This window comes from Lygodium microphyllum, chromosome 8 (genome assembly GCF_053477565.2).
Source record: "Lygodium microphyllum isolate KBCC chromosome 8, Lygodium_microphyllum_v1.1.10, whole genome shotgun sequence".
Classification (NCBI taxonomy): domain Eukaryota; kingdom Viridiplantae; phylum Streptophyta; class Polypodiopsida; order Schizaeales; family Lygodiaceae; genus Lygodium; species Lygodium microphyllum.
In genome coordinates, this window is record NC_141142.1 from 106,418,385 (window position 1) to 106,441,875 (window position 23,491).

The window sequence follows — 23,491 nt, forward strand, 5'->3', positions numbered from 1 at the left end:
CTTGATGGCTGCTTGGCGACCGCAGTGGCCGGCCATAGCCACTCTCTCGGATCCCACTCTAGCTCATCAAGTGGCCTGCCCTCCCAGATCCAGAGGTGCCACTCCCTGAGCTTCTCCCAGAAGACAAAAGGGTCTAGTTGCCATGTCTTCTCCTGAAGGCCAATCACCCGGATCCTCCTCCATGAAAGGACAGCTATCCCCTCATTCTGCTGCTCTCTCTCAAGTGCCAAATGCCGCCCCTCCTGTATGGTGAAGAAGGTCGCGGGTGGAGCACCGCCCACTCTACCTGCCATTTGTAGGGGGGTGCTTGCCAGTGCCTTATAGGCCATTGACAATAAGGTGATCAGTCTCCACTAGGAAAGACTCCCTTGCATCTGTCTTGAGGTGAAAATCTCCCTGAAAGCCATCAGTAGGGGGTCCTTCACCACCTCCCAGTAGGTACCGAAGAAGGCCTTAGAGAGGCCATCCTCTTCCAGGTATTTCTACCGGTCTTGTGTATGGAAAGCCTCCTCTAGTTCCTAATCTATGAAGGGGGCTAGGAGGGAGAGTCCCATCTCCTCTTTGACGAGGGCTGGGATGTGATCCCAGACCTGTTGTCTGCAATGCTGTCCTCTAGTTGAGGCTGTATCCTGCTGGAAGAGGCATCTGTAGTAGTCGGTGGCAATCTCCATCACCTCGTCCGCGCTAGAGCGAATCCACCCATACTGATCCCGCAGGCTATGTATCTACTCTCCTGAGGTGTCGGGCTGGTGTGCCTCGAAGAACTCCCTGCACATCGTATTCCCCTTCCGCGCCGAGAAGGTTGCTGAGGTACAGAATGAGAACTCCGAGCGCCTATCCTCTAGGCCGACGATGGCTACTCGTGTGCGCACCTCCTCTGCATAAAGGATGGGATTCCCTGGTGTCTCCTTTAATAATCTCTGCATGGCTGCTAGGTCCCACTATAGTGCTCTCTCCTCCTCCCAGCACTGCTGTGCTTGGCCTGTAGGGCTGTCTCTTGGCAAATACTGCTTGACTTGGCTAGGACTTCGGCAACCTCCTCTGCGATCCGGTCCCTCCTACTCCACTCCCTAATCCAAATCTGCTCAATCTGTCTCTTCACCTCCTCTCTCCTGTAGATCGAGTCATGTCTGACAGGATCGTGTACCTAGGGAAGATGCTGGGGGATCAAGTGTCAGGAGAACCGGGCAGTGATCAGACAAAGTGGCGCCGGCCAACTGCCCTATATGGCCTCTGCGAGAGCATCTCCACTCTTCCACATAGAACCTGTCCAACCGCTCCAGCAACTTCGCCTAGCCGCCTATATCCCCATGAGAACTCCAATGACCTTTTCCTCCTGTGGAAAGTTGGGTCTCTCCAAGTATCGTGAGCTCCTACTACCAGTAGGAAGACCTCCCATGCCTCCTGTTCCTCCCCAGCCATGTCCTGGTAGTTTCTGCCTGTCCTAGTAGTTTCTGCCTCTACCCTTCTGGTCCTCTAAGGCCTCCAGGTTGTTAAAGTCTCCTCCAACAATCCAGGAGTCCACCTTTGGGAGTCTTGCTGCGATCTCCACCCAGAACATGCTGCATGCTCTGACCTTAGTGGGGGCAACATTGAGGACTCTGAGGAACAAGTCCCCAATATCCAACCTAACCCATAGAACCCTCCCTACCACAATCGCCCCATGATCCCGTAAGCAGGTAGTAAGGATCGGGCCGATAGAGGTGCATACGCCTCCACTCTTGTCGTGGGCACCAATAGCATACTCCTAGTAGGTGTGTGACCTGCCTGGGATAACCCCTACCCAAGGGGCCCGGGCGGGGGTGTGTTTGTGCTCCTGCAGAAGTAGGATGTCTATCCATCCCACAAGGGCAGGTTGCAACTCCTGCCGGAACAATCAACTTTCTGGAACCACGTGCCCCATTGTAGTATAGAGACTATTCACATTCCAAGATGCAAGGTGTAAACTCATGGGGAAACTTGTGATTGACCGAATAGGCATTTTTTCGGTGTGGAAGCTGCTGATGAGGAGGAACAACTATGGGGCATGCAAGTACACTTTGTGGTAGGCCTGGATGGCGAGCTCCAATCCCCCATGGTGGCCCTCGGGCAGACCATAGGGGTGATAGATGCTTGAGATGGCACTACCAATGCATCTATCAACCATGCTGAGAGTTGTGACTCTGTACATTGGTAGAAATGGGCCGCTTATGCCAGGGCCACTCGATCACATCCATCGGAGCTCACCACTGTGGAGGGGCTCGAAAGATAATGCTCAAAAGTGGGACCTTGGCACCAGCCCACCGGTTAATGTCCATCATGCATCCTGGCCACTGCTGTGCAAACAGTGCTAGTCCTTCCTTCTCCCATCCACTAGGAGATGTGGTTCACCACCTAACTCTTCACCTCCTCCTCTATCCATGTCATTGTCCAATCCCCTGAGTGAGAGGATTGAAGGAAAAAGGCGTAGTTTGGTCCATCCGGTGGTGCTAGTAGATGGACCTTTCTCCTCCTTGACTTACGAACCACGAATATCCCCACCTCCAGAGGTAGTGGGAACTCTTTCTCTCTGCAACTCTCAGGTAGGACCACAGGCCACTGCAGAAGAACTCCTGTGGTAATAGTTGCACCTATCTCGAGAAAGTGTGATGGGCGGCAAGGACAGATGAGCTGGTGGCTATCTGGGGAGGGCAAGACTATTGGTGCGAGGAGGAGGTAGGCGTGTGTGGCTCATCACCTTTTGTGGGAGGAGGGAGGGTGGGTTTGGGAGGGAACACCTATACCAGGTGCGGATGAGGGGGGGTGCTTGGCAGGGGGGTGGGTGGGGGGGAAGAAAATCGAGGGATGGTGGGTTAGTCGAAGGTACATGGCAGGTGTGGGGGAGGGGCTGGTGGCCCTGGAAGAGGGGGCTGTGGGCCAGGGTCAATGAGGGATCCATGGGAAGTGGGGGGATGGGTGTGGGGGCAGTGGGATCTTAGGTGAGGTAGTCTATGGCGCGGGTGGTGGATGTGGGGGACTACAGTTCTGCCAGGTGGGGCGGGCAAGGGGGGGCTGCGGAGTGCTCTGCCGGGGGGCCGTCACTCGCCCTCCTGCTCCCTTCTGCCGAGGCTGTGTCTGAGGAGCTGCTTGCAGCCCCCCCTGCCGTCTCCCTTTGTGTCGTCTCCGGACCTCTGTAAAGCCGTTAGCGTCCACCTGCAGGCCTGTTGACGGAGCTGTCTTGGCTCTGAAGCACGTGCAAATTGCTGCTTGATGCCCAAAGTCGTGGCAGCGCAGGAACTGCCCTGGTTGCCTAGTCACAATGACCTATTGCTGCCTAAAGGAGTGATCTCCTGCCTCAATCTCTAGGAACTTTGATATACTCTTTGTGTCTTTCATGGCCACTTATACGTTTGGGACTCCGACAACTATCATTGCATCCACGAAGGAGGCAAGAAGAATTGTGCCGAAGAGTCATCCAAAGTCGTCCACTAACTGGTGGTACCCTACCACCAATCCGGGGAAAAGTAAGATGACAGGATGTCTGAGAAATCTGTTAGAGCGCAAATGTCTCCACTGTGAAGCCGCTATACCACGGAACCATGTAAATGACCCCCTTCGTGGAGGCATGGGTGAGCTCTCCACTAACTCACGAGCTACATCCGCAGAGGTGAGTGGAACCATGAAGATCCCTTGGCCTCCATGAGGACTGCTTCCGCGATCTGCGCTATGCCAATGCGCAGCGTGGAGTGGAGCCAATCCCGTAGATGGGCCCTTGATGGGGAGTGTCCAACGACCTAACCAAAAATAGCTGTTTCTTTCAACTCTAGCTCTATGGTACGGATGGCTAAGAGCTGTTCCTCAAAGAGGATGATGCACAAGGTGTTTGACTGGGGGGCACTCACAGAATGCACCGGTGTCTGACTAGAGGTTTCCATTGTGCATCCCTGCTGGGAACCTACCTATCACGCTGTTGTGCTACTGGAGGGGGGAGTTGCTGCAGAGGGAGGGAGCAACTCGTTGTTTGGGGGGGGGGTGGGTTCACGGCGGGAAGACAACTCCTCAGGCGGGAGGACCGGGCGGGATCAGGCGGGTTCCAAGTGGGGGTGAGCAGGTGGCGTGTGCAAGCAGGCAGGGGTGGAGGCATCGAGCAGGGGCAGGGCAGCAGTGTGGGAGGTCACGCAGGGGCGGTGTCGGGCAAGGGCGGAGGTGGCGATGAGCAGGGTCACGCAGGGGGTGATGAGTTAGGGGAGAGGGATCGATAAGGGGCAGAGGCGGACGGGGGAGTAGCGGGACAGAGGCGGGGGAGCTGGCGCGATGGGTGAGGGTTGGAGCGCAGCGAATGCGACGGGGGAGTTGCTTCCTCCATCTCTAGATATTGGTATTGTATGAAGATCTTTTGCTCTCCCCTCTCTTCAGCTATAAAAAGAGGAGGCAACCAGTGCATCAAGCAATCATTTGATGCTAATAGAAGTGTGCACTTGCAACTCTGTGTACTTCTATCTCTCTTCACTCAGTGTCACTATCTTACTTTTCTCATTCCTGTCTCCAGGCTTCTCTTTTCACTCCCGCTCACCCCAGGCTTCACTTCTCTCCTTCCCCGCCTCCAGACTTCTCTGCCTCCAGACTTCGTCTTCCCAGACTTCTCAGTCTCCGCCTCCAAACTTCTCCTCTTTCCTAGACTTCTTTGTCTTGTCTCTAGACTTCTCGGACTTCTCTTTCCTAGACTTCTCTTCTCTGTCTCTGCCTCCAGACTTGTGGGACTTCTCCTCTTCCCCAGACTTCTCTGCCTTTGTCTCCAGATTTCTCTGTCTATCTCCATACTTTTCTGTCTCTATCTCCAGACTTCTCTGTTTGTCTCCAGACTTCTCTGTCTCCGCCTCCAATCATCTTTAACTATGGACTTCTTGCCCTCAAACTTCTGTGTTCAACTTCTCTGTAGCTTTGTCCCTTATCCCTCCAGACAACGCTTTCCTCCTCCACTACTCTTCCCTCTTCACTAGACCTTCTTTCCCAGTCCTCTTGCATAAACGAGCAACATCAAGGAATTCGGAGCTGTGTGCATTGATTGCATAGTGAGCATACTGCTCTGATGAACCCCCTTGCAATGTGCACTATCACACGACATCGTTTTCCTACAATTTGGTGACCATGATGGGACATGGCTCTGTTATTTGCCAAGCATTGGAAGCCCAAAGTGTATGCCTACAACCTGCTCTGGCAAAACCTTCGAGGTAACTCCCGTTTCCACTCTTGAAACTCCTCTTTGAGTTTTTAGTAGACACCAAGTTCTAGGAAGTTCTCCCCCGCGGCAAAACATAAGTCTAAAATGACTAGCATGGGCACAGGAGCTGGCAACAGCTCAGTAGTAGGAGCTAATGCCCCTGAGCCTCTCCACAAGGCACTAGGAAGAATAAATACAAAGCTGCCCACCTTTAAAGGGCTAGCCACTGAAGATTCTGAAGATCCATGTCCGCCGATTCCGTAGCTTATGCCAAAGTAGAGGGGTAGATAGGCAAGATGCATCTTTCATACTGTTCCCCTTCACCCTGGAGGACACTGCAGATAAGTGGTATAGTCAGTTTTTGGAGAACCACTTTGAGACATGGGCATCCCTCGCTTACCGTCCGGGAAATCGCGAGATTGCATCATCCAAGAGCTCAACTCACAAAAGTACACTGATGAAGACATGGTCCCCAATCTTCTCACACGAGCAAAAAGCTACCAGCCTGGATGCGTTCCAACAATTGGCAATAAAGATCGAGAATGCACACAAGCTCTCCTTACAATCAGTTATGTTCTTACCATCATCATCGCATACTTCTAATGATGATGTTGCATAATTAGCACGTGAGTTACAAGCCTTAATTTGTTTCTAAGATTCCTTATTCTTTTGCAATTGAGAGTTCACCATCCTCTGTAGTTAGTTGCAACAACAGAGATACACCTTTTGAAGAAGGAATATGGAGAGTTGGGACTGGAGGATCAATACCTTTTGTTTATGTATTCTGCTGTGCCATTACTTCTCTTAAAATTTCCTCTTTTGATCCCAGAGATAACAAAAAAAAGATAATGATTTACCTGTGGACTCTAAGGAAACCATATAATTAAAATTTGAGTATTGCTCTTTAATTTTAAAGCTTTTAGCTGAGTGGTTTACAATATTATACCTTTATTCAAGTTTCCTACATGAAGAAAAACCTTATATTTTAGTACTTTCTCCAGTACAAAATGACTTTGAGATTTATGATGTTTAAAATTCCAAGAATAAGAATGGTACCCTAACAGCATCTTCACTTGACGAAAGTTTCTTCTGATATTCTGTTAGCCCTGTCGAAAGCCTCTTGTTCTCTTCCATAAGCATGCTATTTTGAGACTTCCATAGAAGTACATCCTCCTGGCCTTTCGCTGCATGACTCTCTGTCTCTTCTATTCTTTTTAGTAGATCATGGACTTGCTTTTCTAGATCTTCTGATCTAGTTGCTTGAGCTCTTAAAAATTCAATCTCTTTCTTCAACTCCACAACTTCCTGCATAGAGTACAATTATTTAAATCTTATTTTTATCAGCTATCTTTCCCATTTTCATGGGCCCATTGAACAATATGACTTCTATGAGTAATAATGCTCACAGACAAATGGTAAAAGGCTGTCATGACTTTTCAATACCTTAACATTCATGTTATCAAAGTAAGGACCATTATACACTACCACGTTGGAGTATTTTCTGAGCAGAGTTTTAATAAGCCATTCTCTTGTTGGTTACATGTGTTTTCGAGGATGGTATTTGCATAATGCTTGAAAATTTATAAGCACAGACCTCCAGAACTGATTACTGCATGTTACAGAAGGTCTTCAGGAACAGCAAAATGTACTGCTATAGCCACAAAAGCAGAGCATTGGGATAATGAGGCTCTGATTGCTAGAAACCAGTTCAGAACAGATATCTATGAGCCTGCAACATCAGCTCATCCACCCCTGCTGCCTGTCACACTTTCCCGAGACAGGCACACTTGTTGCCACAGGAGTTCTTCCGCAGTGGCACATGGTCCTACTTGAGAGTTGCGGAGCGCGGAGAGTTCCCACTACCTCTAGAGGTGGGTGGGGATCTTCGTGGTTCGTAAGTCAAGGAGGGGCAAGGTCCATCTACTAGCACCACTGGATGGACCAAACTACGCCTTTTTTCTTCAGTCCTCTCACTCAGGGGAGTGGATGACGACACAGATAGAGGAAGAGTTGAAGAGTCAGGTTGCAGACCACACCTCCCAGTGGATGGGAGATGAAGAACTAGCATTGTTTGCACAACAGTGGCCTGGTTGCATGATGGATATTAACTGATGGGCTGGTGCCGAGGTCCCTCACCTAAGCATTATCTTTCGAGCACCTCCACAATGGAGAGCTCCGAGGGATGTGATCAAGTGGCACTTGGGATAGGCGGCCGTTTCTACCGATGCACAAAGTCCCGACTCTCAGCATGGCTGATAGATGCATTCATAGTACCACCTGGAACATCTATCACCCCTATCGTCCGGCCGAGGGCCACCATGGGGGATTGGAGTTCCCCGTCCAGACCGGCAGCAAAGCGTACTTGCATGCCTCATAGTTTGTCCTCTTCGTCAGTAGCCTCCACGCCGAACAGATGCCTGTGAACAGATGCCTGTGAACAGATGCCTGTTCAGTTAGTCACAAGTTTCCCCATGAGCTTACACCTTGCATCCTGGAATGTGAATAGTCTCCACTACAGTGGGGCACGTGGATCCAGGAAGCTGATTGCTTGGTAGGAGTTGCAGCCTGCCCTTGCCAAACGGATCGACATCTTACTTCTACAGGAGCACAAGCTCACCTCCACCTAGGCCTAGCGAGTAGGGAAGGTACTCCCAAGCAGCTCGCACACTTACTGGGAGCATGCCATAGGTGCCCACGGGATGAGTGGAGACGTATCCACCTCTATTGGTCCGAGTCTTACCGCTTGTGTTCGAGACCACGGGACGATCGTGGCAGGGAGGGTGCTATGGATCAGATTGGATATTGGGGACTCGTGTCTTGGAGACCTTAATATCTATGCCCCTACGCAGGTTAGGGCACGCAGCAGGTTCTGGGTGGAGATCGCGGAAGGACTCCCAGAGGTGGACTCCTGGATTGTTGGAGGAGACTTCAACAACCTGGAGGCTTTGCAGGACCAGCAAGGCAAAGGGAGAAACTACCAGGGCATGGCCGGGGAGGAGCAGGAGGCTTGGGAGGTCTTTCTACTGGCAGTAGGAGCAGGTGATGCTTGGAGAGACCCTGTCTTCCACAGGAGGGAGAGGTCGCTGGACTCTTGGGGATACAGGCGGATAGGTGGAGTCCTGCTGGAGCGGTTGGATAGGTTATATGTGGGAGAGTGGGGAGGCTCTTGGGGAGGCCAGATTGGGTAGTTGGCGGGCACCACGTTGTCCAATCATTGCCTGGTTCTCCTGACACTAGATCCCCCAGCATTTTCCCTAGATACACGATCCTGTTGGATCCTTGACTCGATCTATAGGAGGGAGGAGGTGACAAGACAGATAGAGCAGATTTGGACCAGAGAGTGGGGCAAGAGGGACCAGATCGCAAAGGAGGTTGTAAAAGTCCTAGCTGAGTTGAGCAGGATTTGCCAAGAGGCAGCCATACAGGCTAGGCAATAGAGCTAGGAGGAGGAGAGAGCACTCCGGCGGGACCTTGCAGCCATGTAGAGATTATTACAGGTGACACCAGGGGATCCAACTCTCCACGCACAGGAGGTGCGTGCATGAGCAGCCATTGCTGGCCTAGAGGAGAGGCGCTTTGAGTTCTCTTTGTTCACCTCAGCAGCTTTCTGGGCGCGGAAGGGGGACACGATGTGCAGGGAGTTTTTTCAGGTGCACCAGCCTCGCACCTCTGGAGATCAGATACGCAGCCTCCGAGATCAGTATGGGAGGACCCGTTCTAGCCCAGACGAGGTGATGGAGATTGCTACCGATTACTATAGTCGCCTCTTCCAGTAGGAAGACAGCCTCAGCTAGAGAACAGCGATGTAGACAGCAGGTCTGGGATAATATCCCGTCCCTCGTCACATAGGAGATGGGACGCTCCCTCCTAGCCCCCTTCACAAAACAGAGAAGGAACTAGAGGAAGCTTTCCATACACAAGATGGGCAAAAATGCCCGGGAGAGGATGGCCCCTCTAAGCTTTCTTTGCTACCTTTTAGGAAGTGGTGAAGGACCCCCTACTGTTGGCCTTTCAGGACCTCGCAGCCGTGCAGAGATTATTACAGGAGGCACCAGGGGATCCCACTCTCCACGCACAAGAGGTGCGCGCGGGAGCAGCCATTGCTGGCCTAGAGGACAGGCGCTCAGAGTTCTCTTTCTGCACCTCAGCAGCTTTCTAGGCGCAGAAGGGGGACACGATGTGCAAGGAGTTTTTCCAGGTGCACCAGCCTCTCACCTCAGGAGAGCAGATACGCAGCCTCCGAGATCAGTATGGGAGGACGTGTTCTAGCCCAGACGAGGTGATGGAGATTGCCACCGACTACTACAATCGCCTCTTCTAGGAGGACACAGCCTCAACTAGAGGACAACGATGTAGAGAGCAGGTCTGGGATTACATCCCGTCCCTCGTCACAGAGGAGATGGGACACTCCCTCCTAGCCCCCTTCACAAAGAAGGAATTAGAGGAGGCTTTCCATACACAGGACGGGCAGAAATGCCCGAGAGAGGATGGCCTCTCTAAGGCTTTCTTCACTACCTTCTGGGAAGTGGTGAAGAACCCCCTACTGATGGCCTTTCAGGAAATTTTCACTTCAGGATAGATACCAGGGACTCTTTCGGCAAGCCTTATCAGTCTTCTCTCCAAAGGGGGAGACCGATTGGAGCTTTCCCAGTGGAGACCTATCACCTTATTGTCAATGGCCTATAAGGTGCTGGCAAAGATGATTGCTAGGCGACTACGCCCTGTGCTTCGAGACATCATCCATGACACACAGATAGGCTTTGTCCAGGATAGAAGCATCCTGGACAATGTATTCACCTTCTTTGAGGCAACAGAGTGGGCCCAGCACAAGGGGCAAAGACTGGCCGTACTACTCTTGGATTTCGAGAAAGCTTATGACAGGGTGGACTGGGATTTCTAGAGGGCACCATGGTGAGGTTGGGTTTCTCCTAGGCTTGGATTCACGGGGTCTCCGCACTTTATAGATCGGCCACTAGTAGGGTTCTCATAGATGGTAGGCGGGATGAGGAGTTTCGACTGGAGAGATCGGTCTGACAGGGCTGCCCCCTGGCCCCGTACACGTTCTTTCTCTTTGAAAAGGCGATGTCTCACTTCCTCTGGTCACGTGTGAGCAGATTATGTGGCCTCCGACTTCCAGTAAGAGAGGAGATCGAGTTTTTAGACTCAAAGTATGCAGATGATACAACGCTCTGCATAGAGGAGGATGAGTTAATGCTGGAGAGAGTGAGGCTGGCTCTTGAGGTGTTCTGTTCTGTAGTGGGAGCAAAAATCGACTGGCGGAAGTCGGTTCGTTTCCTCACAGACCCAGACTCTAGCACGCAATGGGGCGTCCACCTGGGATTTAGATGGGTGAGCAGAGGACAAACCGTCCAGTACCTAGGGTTTTAGGTGGGACTCGACATCACTCCCGCCCAGCCATTTCTTCTAGCCCTCGATTCTATTCGGAGGAAGCTGACCTACTGGAGCACGGCTTGCCTCTCACTAGCTGGCCGAGCCCTGGTGGTTAACTAGATCTTCCTAGCGACGGCCTGGTACATCGCCTCGTGTTGGTGCTTCTCCTCTTCCTATGTAATGCAGCTTCGCCACCTAGTGTGGAACTTCCTTTGGTCCGGGTCAGACGGCTCCAGGGATTCCACGGCCAAGGTGGCATGGGCAACCATCATATGACATCGGTCAAAGGGAGGGCTTGGGATCATAGACCTAGAGTATCAGAGTATGGCCCTCTTGGGAAAGCTAGTTGTCCGCAGTCTCACACCGGGAGGGCAGACCTGGAAGGTCCTATTGCAGAAGGGTCTTCAGGACTGTAGACCGAGGTTTGGCGGTGAGTGGAGGTGGTCCCTGAGATGGATATTCACGTCAGCCCAAATCCACCCCCCAGATGACCCTTCCTACGCAGCTTGCTCCGCGTGTGGTAGGGTCTCCGTAAGGCCCTAATCCAAAGCCCCCTAGGCTGCCAGGAGGAGATAGACCGTTAGTCGGTGATTTGGAACCCCCAGGTCAGGGACCGGGCAGAGGCACAGATTGGCGAGCGCCCCCACATCCAGTGGGCTGGTTGGGAGGGTGGCCTAGCTCGTACCATTAGGACATGGCAGGAGGTGTACAGGATGGCGAACGAGAAGGTGCTACAGCAAGTATCAGGCTGCCAGCAAGAAGGGGAGCTGAGGAGAAGGGAGATAGACACAGCAATACCTCAGGAGTGGCTTGCTCCCCCGATACGAGAGCCGATAGAGTCCGGGGAGGTATGGGCCGCTAGGTTTTCACCAGCAGGCATCCCCCTAAACGTGGCAGGAAGAGTGGATGGCGCTCCACCTAGGACCTTTTTCACCATGCAAGAGGGGGGGCATCTGGCTCTTAACAGAGGGCAGCAGGATGAGGGGATAGTTGTCCTTTCATGGAAGAGGATCCGGGTGATTGGCCTTTAGGGGAAAACATGGTGGCTGGACCCTTTGGTCTTTTGGCAGGAGCTCAAGGAGTGGCGCCTCTGGATCTGGGAAGGAAGGCCACTTGATGAGCTAGAGTGGGACTCGGGAGAGTGGCTTTGGCCGGCCACTGTGGTTGCCAAGAAGCCACCAAGGTTCCTGGAGTATACCACTAGGATTGGTAGACACATATTGATGCAGGAGGATATGGATTGGGCACCCTCACGTAGCAGGCATTGGGCAGAGCACAACATCACGGAGCCGTTCGGATAGACCTTCTGGCGCCACCTATGGGACAGCTCGAGGCCGAGGAGGGTATTGTATTTGTTATGGCTGGTGGCACATGGGGGCTTGGCAGTGGGAAGGTAGCTTGCCCAGATGTAGAAGGAGGGAGTTTGTAAGCGCTGCACACAACAGTCTTTGGAAACCCCAAAGCACTGCCTTTAGTCGTGTGAGGCGGCACAGCTAGTGTGGAGAGGAGTATGCCGCATCCTTCACCGCATAGCACCCAGCCTTGGATGTATCTCTTGGGAAGCTTTCTGCTGGCAGGCGGTCAGCGAGAGCCGTCACCTTCTGTATGAGGCCGGGATGTAGGATACGATATTCATTATCGAGGCAGGGTCGTGCGTAGTGGTCGGTTTAGAGGCTCTACCCATCCGCCAGGTACTGGAACCCACAGCAAACCGCTCTGAGGTATGGAAAATCATAGGGAGCCTTACTAATTGGCATGTCTGGAAGGCGCAGTGTCAGGTGGCTTTCAGCGGAGAGAGACTTTCAGTACAGACGACCTTAGCAGAGCTCTGGACCTCCATCATCCACTCCCTTCGAGGCCGATGGGATCAAGTGCAGGGTGAGCCAGGGCTCGTCAGGAGCTCCGATGTCATTTCATGCGCACTTGGGGTAGCCAAGACCTGTTCTTCGTGATGCAAGAAGGCAGTCCAAGATGGCGACTTGAGAGGCTTGTATATATGATGTATTTGTGACTTTCATCAGATCCAACTTGTCTGTTGAGCATGAGTACTCCGTTGTAACTAGTTTTTTTGAGTAATATAATCAGCCACATTTTACTTGAAAAAAAACTACATTGTTTGTGTTTAAAATCAAGCTAGCTCATCTCCTCTTTCCCAACTAGACATTCTACTCCTAACTGTACATGCTACACCCCAGCATGTGCACTACCTGGTGCCTCTCCTGTCCTCACATACTCCACCATATTGAAGTCCCCAACTACTCTAATAATCCATCTGTGAGGCAATCCCTATCTCACTACAGTCCAGAATTCTCCTCTCTCACAACATATACCACCAACGAACCCATTGCATACTCCTCTTTCCAGATTGAAAACAAAGAGCTCTCCCTATGAAAAGGGTTATCTAAAAAATTTCCCATACCTTTTGGGGTCCCTTTTTGGAAAATAAAATCAAAGGAACATACATTTTCTGGAGATTGCTTCATTATTGGATCAGCTTCCATCTGTTCTACATTAGGAGGTTTGATGTTGCCATCTGCATACATTCATATCAGTGAAAAGTTTGACAAGGAACTTTACAATGTGTAGACTAATATAAATCAAGTTAAATACATAAGTTCAAAATGAGTTTAAAATGAAAGTCTTGTCTTGATAAGGATTCTGCCAGAAAAAAGCATGCATGGTATTTTTGAAAAGAAGAAAATTCTAGAACCAATCATAAAAAGAAAGAGATTTTCCCAGGTCTAAATCTGTCATTCTATCCCCTTTAAACGTCAGCCAAGAATGCCAATGAGATACCTTTCTGATGCAAATGCTGGATAGCAGTTGCACTGCTCTAATTTTTGCCCATCCAAATCCTCTCTCCCAATCTTATGGTATAACTGGAATAGGGAAGATTCCATTGTAGTCTCTTGAGAGGCCTCTTCTAATATGCCCAATACCTCCAACAATCCATCACGCACATCACTAGGTTTGGGACTAAGTATCATCTCCTGTCACCATGAGTCACCGCTCTAATCCTCTAGCAAGAGCATCCTATAAATGCTAACTAATCAAAATCCTGTCCCATGAGTCTGCCATTCTCCTACCTGAAAAAGGTAAAGACTCTCCACTGCTAGTGACCACTACAAGAAGAATCTCCCTTTGATAAAGAGACCAATCCAGGTCTGAAATGTGTGCGGCTCTCCTCCACTCCAAGGGTACTCCCTCCATAATGTTCTCCATACCCTAATACCCTAAAGTCTTTGCCCTTAAGCATCAAATGGAAAATCTACAAAAGCAAACCACTCCCACTAGAACTTCTCAAAGCTTTGTAGGTACACCTGATGTGCCTGAACTGAGAGAGAGAGAGAGAGAGAGAGAGAGAGAGAGAGAGAGAGAGAGAGTACTCTCAATTGTTAGCAAACAGGCCCCCTACTCGAAGCGGCCCCCTTGCCTCAAGGAGGCCCCCTACCTACCGACAACTCAATGCCAAACATGTGGAAAACACCGATAGTTTGCGCCTGTTTCGATTGAGATAACTATCCAAAGAGAGGAAGAGAAAGACAAAAATGGAAGCCATGAATAGAGAGCAGTACACTCTCTCTTCTTTCAATATTCATTCATTCTGTAACACACAAAGGGACTAAGTTTAAGTCACACATACAATGTATAAAAATAGGTCACTAATTAACCACACACCTCTAACCTTGAGTTAAGTCTAACCAACTCATTATTACGGCGCACAAGACGGTGCAACTAGCTACAATTGTACAACTAAGTCGGTGTAAATACTGAGCTTGAATCTCACCACCCCCCCTCAAGCTCAAGTCAACTGCTATACTCCAATTAGCTCTCTAAAATGAACAAACTTATCTCTACCAAGGGATTTGGTAAAGATGTCACCTACCTAGTCTTCAGTCTTCACACAAAGCAAATCTATCTTTCCTACAAGTACCATTTCCATGATTAAGTGATAATGAACTTCTATGTGCTTTGATCTAGCATGGTAAATTGGGTTGCCAGCCAATAGCACACCACTCATGTTGTCACAATGCAATGTCACCTTGTTGAGCTAAAACACGCTTTTCAACTGATTAGCATTCTTAAATAGCCCCAAAACACACTTAATTAATGAAAAACCCTAAAAAGGGGAGCGGTCCGAGAGAGTTTCAATGGCCTCCCAAAAACCCAAATTTTTTGGGGCACCCTTCTACATCTATAAATAGACAGGCTACCCCCATTCAACCACATTCTGTCTATGCAGGTTTCACACTCTCCAGTGCAGATTGCAGCCCATTAGTCTACCTCCACGTGGCTGTCTAGCCTTCGCGACTACTGCCACCTCTCCCTCTAGCCTCACAGTGCCCTGGCACCTTCTTCCAGTTGTCGCCCACTATTTGGCGCCATCTCCTTGGCTGCGTTGGGCCTCCACCTGTCATCACCAATATCTCCAACATTAGGCAACATGCTACAGCCTGTGTTTGCATCATTTTGGAGCCACGTGGTGTCATCTCTCCCCTCTGAAGCTGCCGCCACTATCTCTGGTAACTCCTAGTGTCAGCGTTTTGCAATTTCCTCTCTCTAAACACTCCGACTAGTAATCACAAACTTGGGATCCTTCTCCCGTGGACGTCACTCTCTAACATTGCTCTACCCTTGAGCACACCGTACACTCTTACATTCATTTACAGTATTCTTTCACTTCAGAGTTGTGTTCTCTCTCTCCCTTCTTCTGTTTGTGTTTGAGTTTTGAGTTTTGCATTTAGGATTTAAGTTTTTCTCTCTATGTCTGTGTCTGTCTCTTTGTGTTTCTATCGTCGTGGTCATACACTTTGTGTTTCCTCGGTGCAAACCCTAGCAGTTTTCTTCACATGGTATCAGAGCTGGTGCTCTTGTAAAGAGTATCCTGCAGATATTGTGGAGAGTTGGTCTTTGTGTGAGGCTCACAATACGACTCGTAACCAAATCACAATGTCCCAGACACCTCCAGTTCCTATGATGTCCTATTGGGCTTCTCCATCCCTGGAGGCCCTAAGACAGCATTATGGACTCGGTGAGGAGAACGACACTCCACTTTAGCCTTCGCCTTCTTTTTCTACTCCTATTCCGAATTTCACTAAGATGACAGAGGAGGACTTTGAGGAGTACTATCGCAACAAGTACGGTGATGTTTACACCTCTCCTACCAGTTTTGCTACCACATTCGGACCGGTTGGTGAGGCTGGCTGCCTCTCCAATCATGGAGGACATATAGCATTCGGAACGTCTAGCGATCCATCTTCATCATCTTAGCCAGGTCCAATGTTAGGTTTGTATAATCCTTTTGAGTTGCATGAATCAAAACCCTCGCCTGTTTCTTCTTTTGAGCTACAGGATCCGGATGACTTTGTGTATGTGAACTTTAATAGAGGGGGCTCACAAAGCAGATGGAATTCAGGTACATCTACAACTTCTGTTTCATTTGAGCATGTCACACACACTTTTTTGGGTTTTCTCACTTACGCCTCACTTACGCCTACACTCATATAGGAGTGTTGGTGATCAGTAGGACACTAGGGCACTTTTTACTCTCGGTAGGAGAGGTTTTTTCCCCCATACTTATGGTATTATTTCGTATGTGCTTGAACCCATTGGAAAATCATTTCAAGACAATGAAAAGAACAATAGCATGATATTGGGTGAATGATATTTTTTTGTACCACATATTTGACAAGCTTGACAACTTCATGAACCACAATACTATTGAGGAAACACAAGCTGAATATTGAGGGGACATGGATGATTCTCTTATTGATTCAAGAGCTTCCTGACACTCATGCAATCTCCAATCTCGCACTTAGAATTTATTTTAGGAATTGTTAGATTATTTGTAAGAATCAACAAAAAAAAAACATTTTCTATAGTTAATTGCAAGACAATTGCTTCTTCTTCCATACTAGTCTAAACCTTTTACCATCTATAGAAAATACCCTTTTACTTTAATCATAATATATATAAAAGTTTTGGATAGCTACATTTTGGATTAGACATATAAGACCTAGGTCTATCTATAAGATTATGTTTATGGAAACAATAATCAAGTATTTAGAAACTTACATAACTATGTTTATCTATATAATGTTACACATTACTTGATGTGCATCTAACATAATCAATTAATATGTGCTTTTGTAGTTTGAAAAACAGTTGATAAATTGTTGAAATATGTTGAGTTAGCTACAATGGAGCTTATGTGTAGAGATGCAGGTTGAGAGAGAGAAGAGATAGAGACACACGATTTGTGGTACTGAAGAGTGTACCTCAATAACGATTTTAGATAGGTATATGTACTATGTATAGCCTTGCCCTTACGCGCGGACACATGCATTGTCCTTTATCCCAACAACCTCCAACTAGGAGGCGCAAGCGGAAGGCGCAAGCAAAAGCTGTGGTGGCGCTGCTGGACAGTGTAGGCGACTTGGGCCGGGGGCGCTAAGCAACATGCTGGCTGATGGCACTGCTCGTGGTACTGCAAACAAGCGGCGTTGGCTGGCAGCTAGCGAAACCAATTGAGCTAACGGGCATAGGATTGGACTAGGATAGCTGGTGCTGCAACCACCAAACAGATCCGCGTGTTGCTGGGAGGAGCTGAAGATGAGTAGAATCTCAGCTCTGATACCAAATGTGAGAGATGGAATATATCAAAGCTCAACTGAGAGTACACACTTGATAGTGAAGAGAGTGTGAGAGTGAAGACACGACTCCCAATGCAATAATCAAAAGAGTAATGTGCAAGTACAAAGTTCAACCCTTAAACATTAGGGTTGTTAATGTGTGATCACACTCGAAAGGTATGAAACACAATAAGTGCCTGAACTGTGAAACATAAGCACATAAAATAAAGGAGAATATAAATGGGGAAATAAACCTCTCATAAGGAGAGTAAAAAAGTGCCCCAATGTCCTACTGAGGATCACCAACACTCCTTTGTGAGTGTAGGTGTGAGTCAAAACCCAACATACACAAGCAAGAATAAATAAACTATCTCTATCTTCTTCGTAAACAGACTATAGTGTGCATGTCCAATCTAAAAACCAAGCTATTGTAAATACGAGCTAATTCGAGCATTCCATACTCTCAGTGCCTGTGTTAACCCATAAAAGTACTTTTTTTAGCCTACACACATGATTCAAGTAATCATGGTGTACATAACCCTCAGGCTATTCCATCTACAGTTCCTCAATCAAATATCCATTTAGAAATACATTTTTGACATCCATTTGCAAAATCTTCCATCCCTTAGACACTACCACAGCAATGATAGTTCTCATGGTTGCCATTTTGCAACCAGGCTGAAAGTTTCCTCATAATCAAGACCATACTATTGTGCATAACCTTTAGCAACCAGCCGTGCTTTGTATCTCTTTAAAGATCAATATGCTTTGCATTTCACTTTGTTAATCCATTTATAGCCAATGAGTGTTTTTCCTTCAGCACCTGACCTACCTGCCACTTTGCATAGCACAAACCCTCCGTCCCTGTCACCTTCACCTGCATAGACGGCCTGACCTACGCAGCTACCACAAAGCCCTACTCACCTCCACACCACCATCCCTGTCTACCAAACCTCCCTCGACCACCATGCCACGTGCTACACATGGATTAATCTCTTCATCCACCATCGCAGCCTTCGTCCAATTCCTCACGTAAGTTGCATCCACCTCCCCCACTTTGGCACATCTCCCAAAATCACCAAAGCAGAGCTCAACACCAGTTGTCCAGCCAAAACCAGCACCACAGTCGCATAGCGCTAATGCGTCACTCGAGATGGCAACCAATCCCCCACCACCACCAAGGGGCTCCAGTGCAACCTCCCACACACACACTTGGCAGATGCCTTCCTGCTAATTCACTTCACTCCAAACACAAAGTTGGCACTCGAGGACAAAGTGATGGCCCTTGAGGTTACTTCTCTAGCCTGTAGACTGCTGGCTGGAGATCACCTACCCATTTGCACTGCCATCACCATCTCTTTTCTTGGCCTTGATAAGTACTTCATGCCATATCTTTTTGAGATTGACAACCCATTTGGTCATGTTATAGAGAGAGAGGACGACCTTTGTCGATGCAGTCTTGGAAGGCCCACACAGATACCCTTCAATTCGAGTTATAATTCCCACAGAGTCCTTACATTCCCTCCCTGGAACCATTAGAATCCCCTCCGTCCACGGGCTTTCTCACCCAACCTGTCACATACACAGGACTCCCGCGACAATGCTTCACATGCAGGATGATTTATACATCTTGCAGCAGAGTGCCCTAGGACTTGCCAGCACCAAACCTCCTTCACAGATGAGAGAGGTGGTAGACCAAAGACACGGAGGAGGAGTAATGCACATTGCCAAAGACAGTGCAATGCTAGACAAAGGAGGAGGCAGTGCCAACAACAACGAGAGCGTGCATGTCCTACAGGGACAGGGGCAGGAGCAGAAAGGCCCAGAGCTAAGACAGGCAAAGGGACAGTGGAGAGTGGTCAGGGACCTTCGACCACCAACCCATAGGGTGCCACCTCAGCCTCCTACGACTTCCACAGTCACTCCCCTAGTTTTCTAGGAGATAGAGACTCCATAACAATTGACTACAACAACACTACAAATTACAATTGCATCACAAATGAGAGCAGTGCAGCAAATAGATGACACATTCTATAGAGGTAGTGTTACTAGCAGTGATCCAAGAGATGCAACATGCTGCAGATGCACCATCTCACCGAGCGGAGATCCCAAAGTTGATCCCATCATAGGTACTCGACACCCAACAAGGTGGAGAGGGTGAGGAGACATAGGAGAGTGAGCAAGAGATACAGGACTCGGATGCATACTCCGAGGACTTCCCCCCACTACACTGGACAACAGACCTAGCAAAGAGGACACTAGAGAGGGTGTATGCTAGGAGATAGCAAAGACACGCATGGGCAGCAAAGCCACACCAATCTAAGAGGTCGAGACACACTCCATGAGGATACTCTCATGGAGTGTACGAGGCTTCGAAGGACAACACTTCAGATAGGGCTAGAGCCTCATGAGACAGGACTTACATAGAGCATTAGTAGGAGGAACAGTTGATTTCCTCATGTTGAAGAAGCACCACCTTTCAGCAAAGAGAATATCCTGATGTTGTAGGAAACTGTTGCCAGGTCAAGCCACACTTATCGGGCAGCAACCATGGGAGATATAGAGATGCAGGCTGGAGTATGAATATGTGTTGGGGAGTAGTGGACTTACTCGGTACAAGGTTGGCGTATTGTGATTCCAGGGAGAGTTTTGTCGGTCTCGGTGAGAGTGGAGGACTCATTTATTGGTACATTGGTCATTTATGACCCAAATAGCTAGCGAGATAGGAGACAGTATTGGACTATGCTTAGTCAATCCCTACCACAGGTGGATCATTGGATAGTAGGGGGCGACTTTAATATGGTGGAGGCTCTTGAGAACATAAGGGGCAGATACACAAAAACTATTAAAGGAGAGCAGGCTGCCTGGGAGGAGTTACTATTTCAGATCAGAGGCTAGGACCCATGGTTCACAGCAAAGTTTGGAGAGTCCATAGGCTCACTCCAACTCTCTAGGAGAGAGAGGGCAATAGGAGCCATGACTTTCTCTAGGATTGACTGATTTTATGTATACAATTGGGCTTGCAACAGGGGCGGCCTAACAGGCATCATACCTAGCATGATTCTCTAAGACCACTCACCGATCGAGCTACTTCTCTTTGAGAGAGTTGGAGGACCTCACTCTAGTGTCAGGATTTCAAAGCACTTGTTCTATGATGATGATCTCAGAGAGATAGCCACACAGTTCTGGAGATCCACACCCTCTCAGTTGGATGAGAACTATTGACTTGGATGAGAACTTAGAGGAGATTAGCTCCTTTTTCAGGGAGGAGGCCAGGGGGAGGAGAGAGGGCCTAGAGAAGGAGAGATCTGCCAGAGCATGATTGGATGCCCTATAGAGCAAAGAGAAGAGATGGATAAGGTGAAGATGGACGGCTGAGAGGATGTGCATAGTGTTCTGGACTCAATCAAGTGACAGTGTTAACATGGATTATTTCCGCACCACAGGGCCAAAACACTCTAAACAGGGCATTAGAAGACTTGGGAGAGCAGATGGATCTAATGCACAGGGCCCTTTGGAGGCAAGACAAGGGGCTACACAGTACTACACAACCTTGCTTGGGTCCACTACTAGGCCCCTGGGCATAGTTGGCAAGGGTTTCTAAAATGGAAGGTATGAAACAAGTTTCATAGGTTTCATATGAGTTTCGTAAAAAGTTAGAAACAGGTTTCATTTGAGATGAAAAAAGTATGAAAGATTTATCTACGTATACTATGCGACTCATGTGATGTACAAAACGTAGATTGACATTATTAATTATTCGATACAATGCAAATGAGCATTCAACATAGCATCAATATTTGCTTGCATCATGGTTCACTATCCATGCCCAACATCAACTTTAGCTGTAAAGGAAGCCATCAATATGTGCAATCATCATGGATAACAACTCAAAACAAAATTCTGGCAATCAATGCCAATATCCATGTCAATGTGCTAAATAAATCCATGATAAATAATGACTACAAAAGTCCCAAGCCATTTAGGATATGGCATTTGTGAAAGTTTAAAATAGGTATTTCATATGTGTGTGAAACGTGTAGGTATGAAACGAGTTTCATAACCTTGTGAAAAGGGTTTCTTCACAACTATGCACCCAAGATATCAAAGGGATAGGAAGACAGTATGGCAAAGCACAAAAAAAGTGATTACAAATAGGATGAACAGATATTTGATGGTCCATTTCACAAAGGAGGAGGTGCACAAGGCACTTCTAGCATTGCCCTGAGGCAAGTGTCCAGGAGAAGACAACCGACTGGATAAGTCCTTTTTGAGCTACGAGGATCTTATCAGTGCAAGTCTCATCTCAGCCTTCCAAGAGATCATGGCAATAGGGGTTATGCCAGAAAGACTTTCAAAGGGATTGATCCACCTCATTCCCAAAGGAAGTGGAGACAAATTGGAGATCGCACAGTGGAGACCGATCACTTTGCTTGGAACTGCCTATAGGATCCTTGCTAAGGCAATCAATCTCACATTAGCCCCATTGATTCCAGATATCATTCACCCACATAAACAGGCTTTGTCCAAGAACGTAGCGTCTTGGACAACATCTTCACTTCTGGGAGTCCACAGCTTTGGATAGATCTAGCAACCTCGTCCCTATTGTGCTACTTCTCGATTTTGAGAAGGCATATGACTGCGTCAACTAGGAGTTCATAGAGGACATGATGCTAAGAATGGGATTTCAAGAGCAGTGGATTAGGGGAATAGTGGCTCTTTACTCCTCAGCACACAACCAAGTTATGACTCGTGGGGCACAAAGAGACAAATTCAGCATTCAAAGATTAGTTAGACAATGCTGCCCGCTAGCTCCCTTCTTGTTCTTGTTTGTAGGAGAGGCTATGAGCTCCTTGAGAGAGATTTATAAGTATCAAAGGCATCAAGTTACCCATCCTTGAGTTAAAGGAGCTTCTGGATGTGGAGTTTGTGGATGACATAGTAGTCTATCTAGATAGGGATGAGAGTAAATTTAGGGGCTTTGTAATGGCCATGGAGATATTTTATAGAGCAACAGGTGCCTCAAAGTGCCGACCACATGAGGAGTTTACCTGGGTTCCCTGCGGGACTGCAATGAGATATCTTGGCTGCCATGTGGGGATTGAAATTGCCTCAAAATAGCGGCTAGCACCCCTCCTCTTGAGCATAAGACAAAAGCTTCTTCATTGGAGATCAACGCAACTCTCACTAGCAAGGAGAGGAGTGGTCACCAACTAGGTCCTTCTTGCGACTATGTGGTGCATCACTTCTTGTTGGGCATTCTCCAGGTCATGCATCGACCACATGTTGCTTCGGATGTCATCATATAGCCTAGATCTAGGGGAGGATTGGGGATCATTGACCCAGACATCCAGAGCAAAGTCTTGATGGCTAAGCTAATTATTAGGGGTTTTCTTCCATGTGAGAAGCCCTAGAAGAAACTTCTAATAGAAAGGCTACAAGCTATGACACCTACGTATGGAGGACCATGGCAGCCCAACATCCACTACATTTTCAAAGAGATTAGGACCAGGGAATTAGGGAGGAGCACTGAGGTTAGATTTGGCTGCTATTATCAAAGCCTAGAGATTTGTTTTACTAGGGCTTCACAAGCTACCACCCACTACATCCGAAGAAAAGAGAAGACAGCCTCTACTCTTCAATCACCATTTGAGATTAGACTCTGGCCACACTCTTGGATAGAGGACATACTTATCTTGAGGGAGATTCTCTTTAGAGGTTGTTGTATCAATGAAAATTTGGTTTGCATTCCACGAGCTTCCGCAAGAGGCTCACAAACAGAGACTACAAGGGATCAGGGGAGCTAGAGTCATGATTGAGGCTATAATAGAGGGAGTTCCACTAGATTGGAGGACAAATACATGCACCTCTCAGAGTTGGATCGGTCTCTTCTCTAGAGGGGACATTCTTCTAGCAATCTTTGCAACTAGCAAAGACAGGACATTTACTTTTATAGTTGAGGAGGATGGCTCTCTCTAACGAGAGGACCTTGACTAGATAGCATCCATTGGATGCTCTAGACAGAGGATCAGAGAAGTCGCTTACTTCGAGAGAAAGTGGCACATTGACCAAAACCCAACCACCTGTCCGGTTGATGGATGGAGATATTGGGCTTACCATAGGAGACCTCTATAGAGATTACAATGGGATACAAGAGAGTAGGTATGGAGGGATCCATTCATTAATAGACCTTGTGATGTGCCCTTCTTTGGCTGCACTACTAAGTTGGGGAGGAGAATACTTCTGAGAAGGATGAAAGCACAACCAGTAGCCTACCCCTAGTGTCTCA

At 48.3% G+C, this 23,491-nt stretch overlaps 1 protein-coding gene across 1 annotated transcript in view; it reads right to left on the minus strand.

Moving 5' to 3' along the window:
• The window catches only part of LOC148032699 (uncharacterized), a 373,621-nt gene that overhangs the window by 80,752 nt on the left and 269,378 nt on the right, over positions 1-23,491 (minus strand). Inside the window, exons 10-11 of the mRNA XM_087683327.1 lie at positions 13,033-13,103; positions 6,236-6,484 (exon numbers count right to left, since the gene is read on the minus strand). Of these exons, the coding sequence (XP_087539453.1) occupies positions 6,236-6,484; positions 13,033-13,103 (320 nt within the window). The remainder of the gene's footprint in view (positions 1-6,235; positions 6,485-13,032; positions 13,104-23,491) is intronic.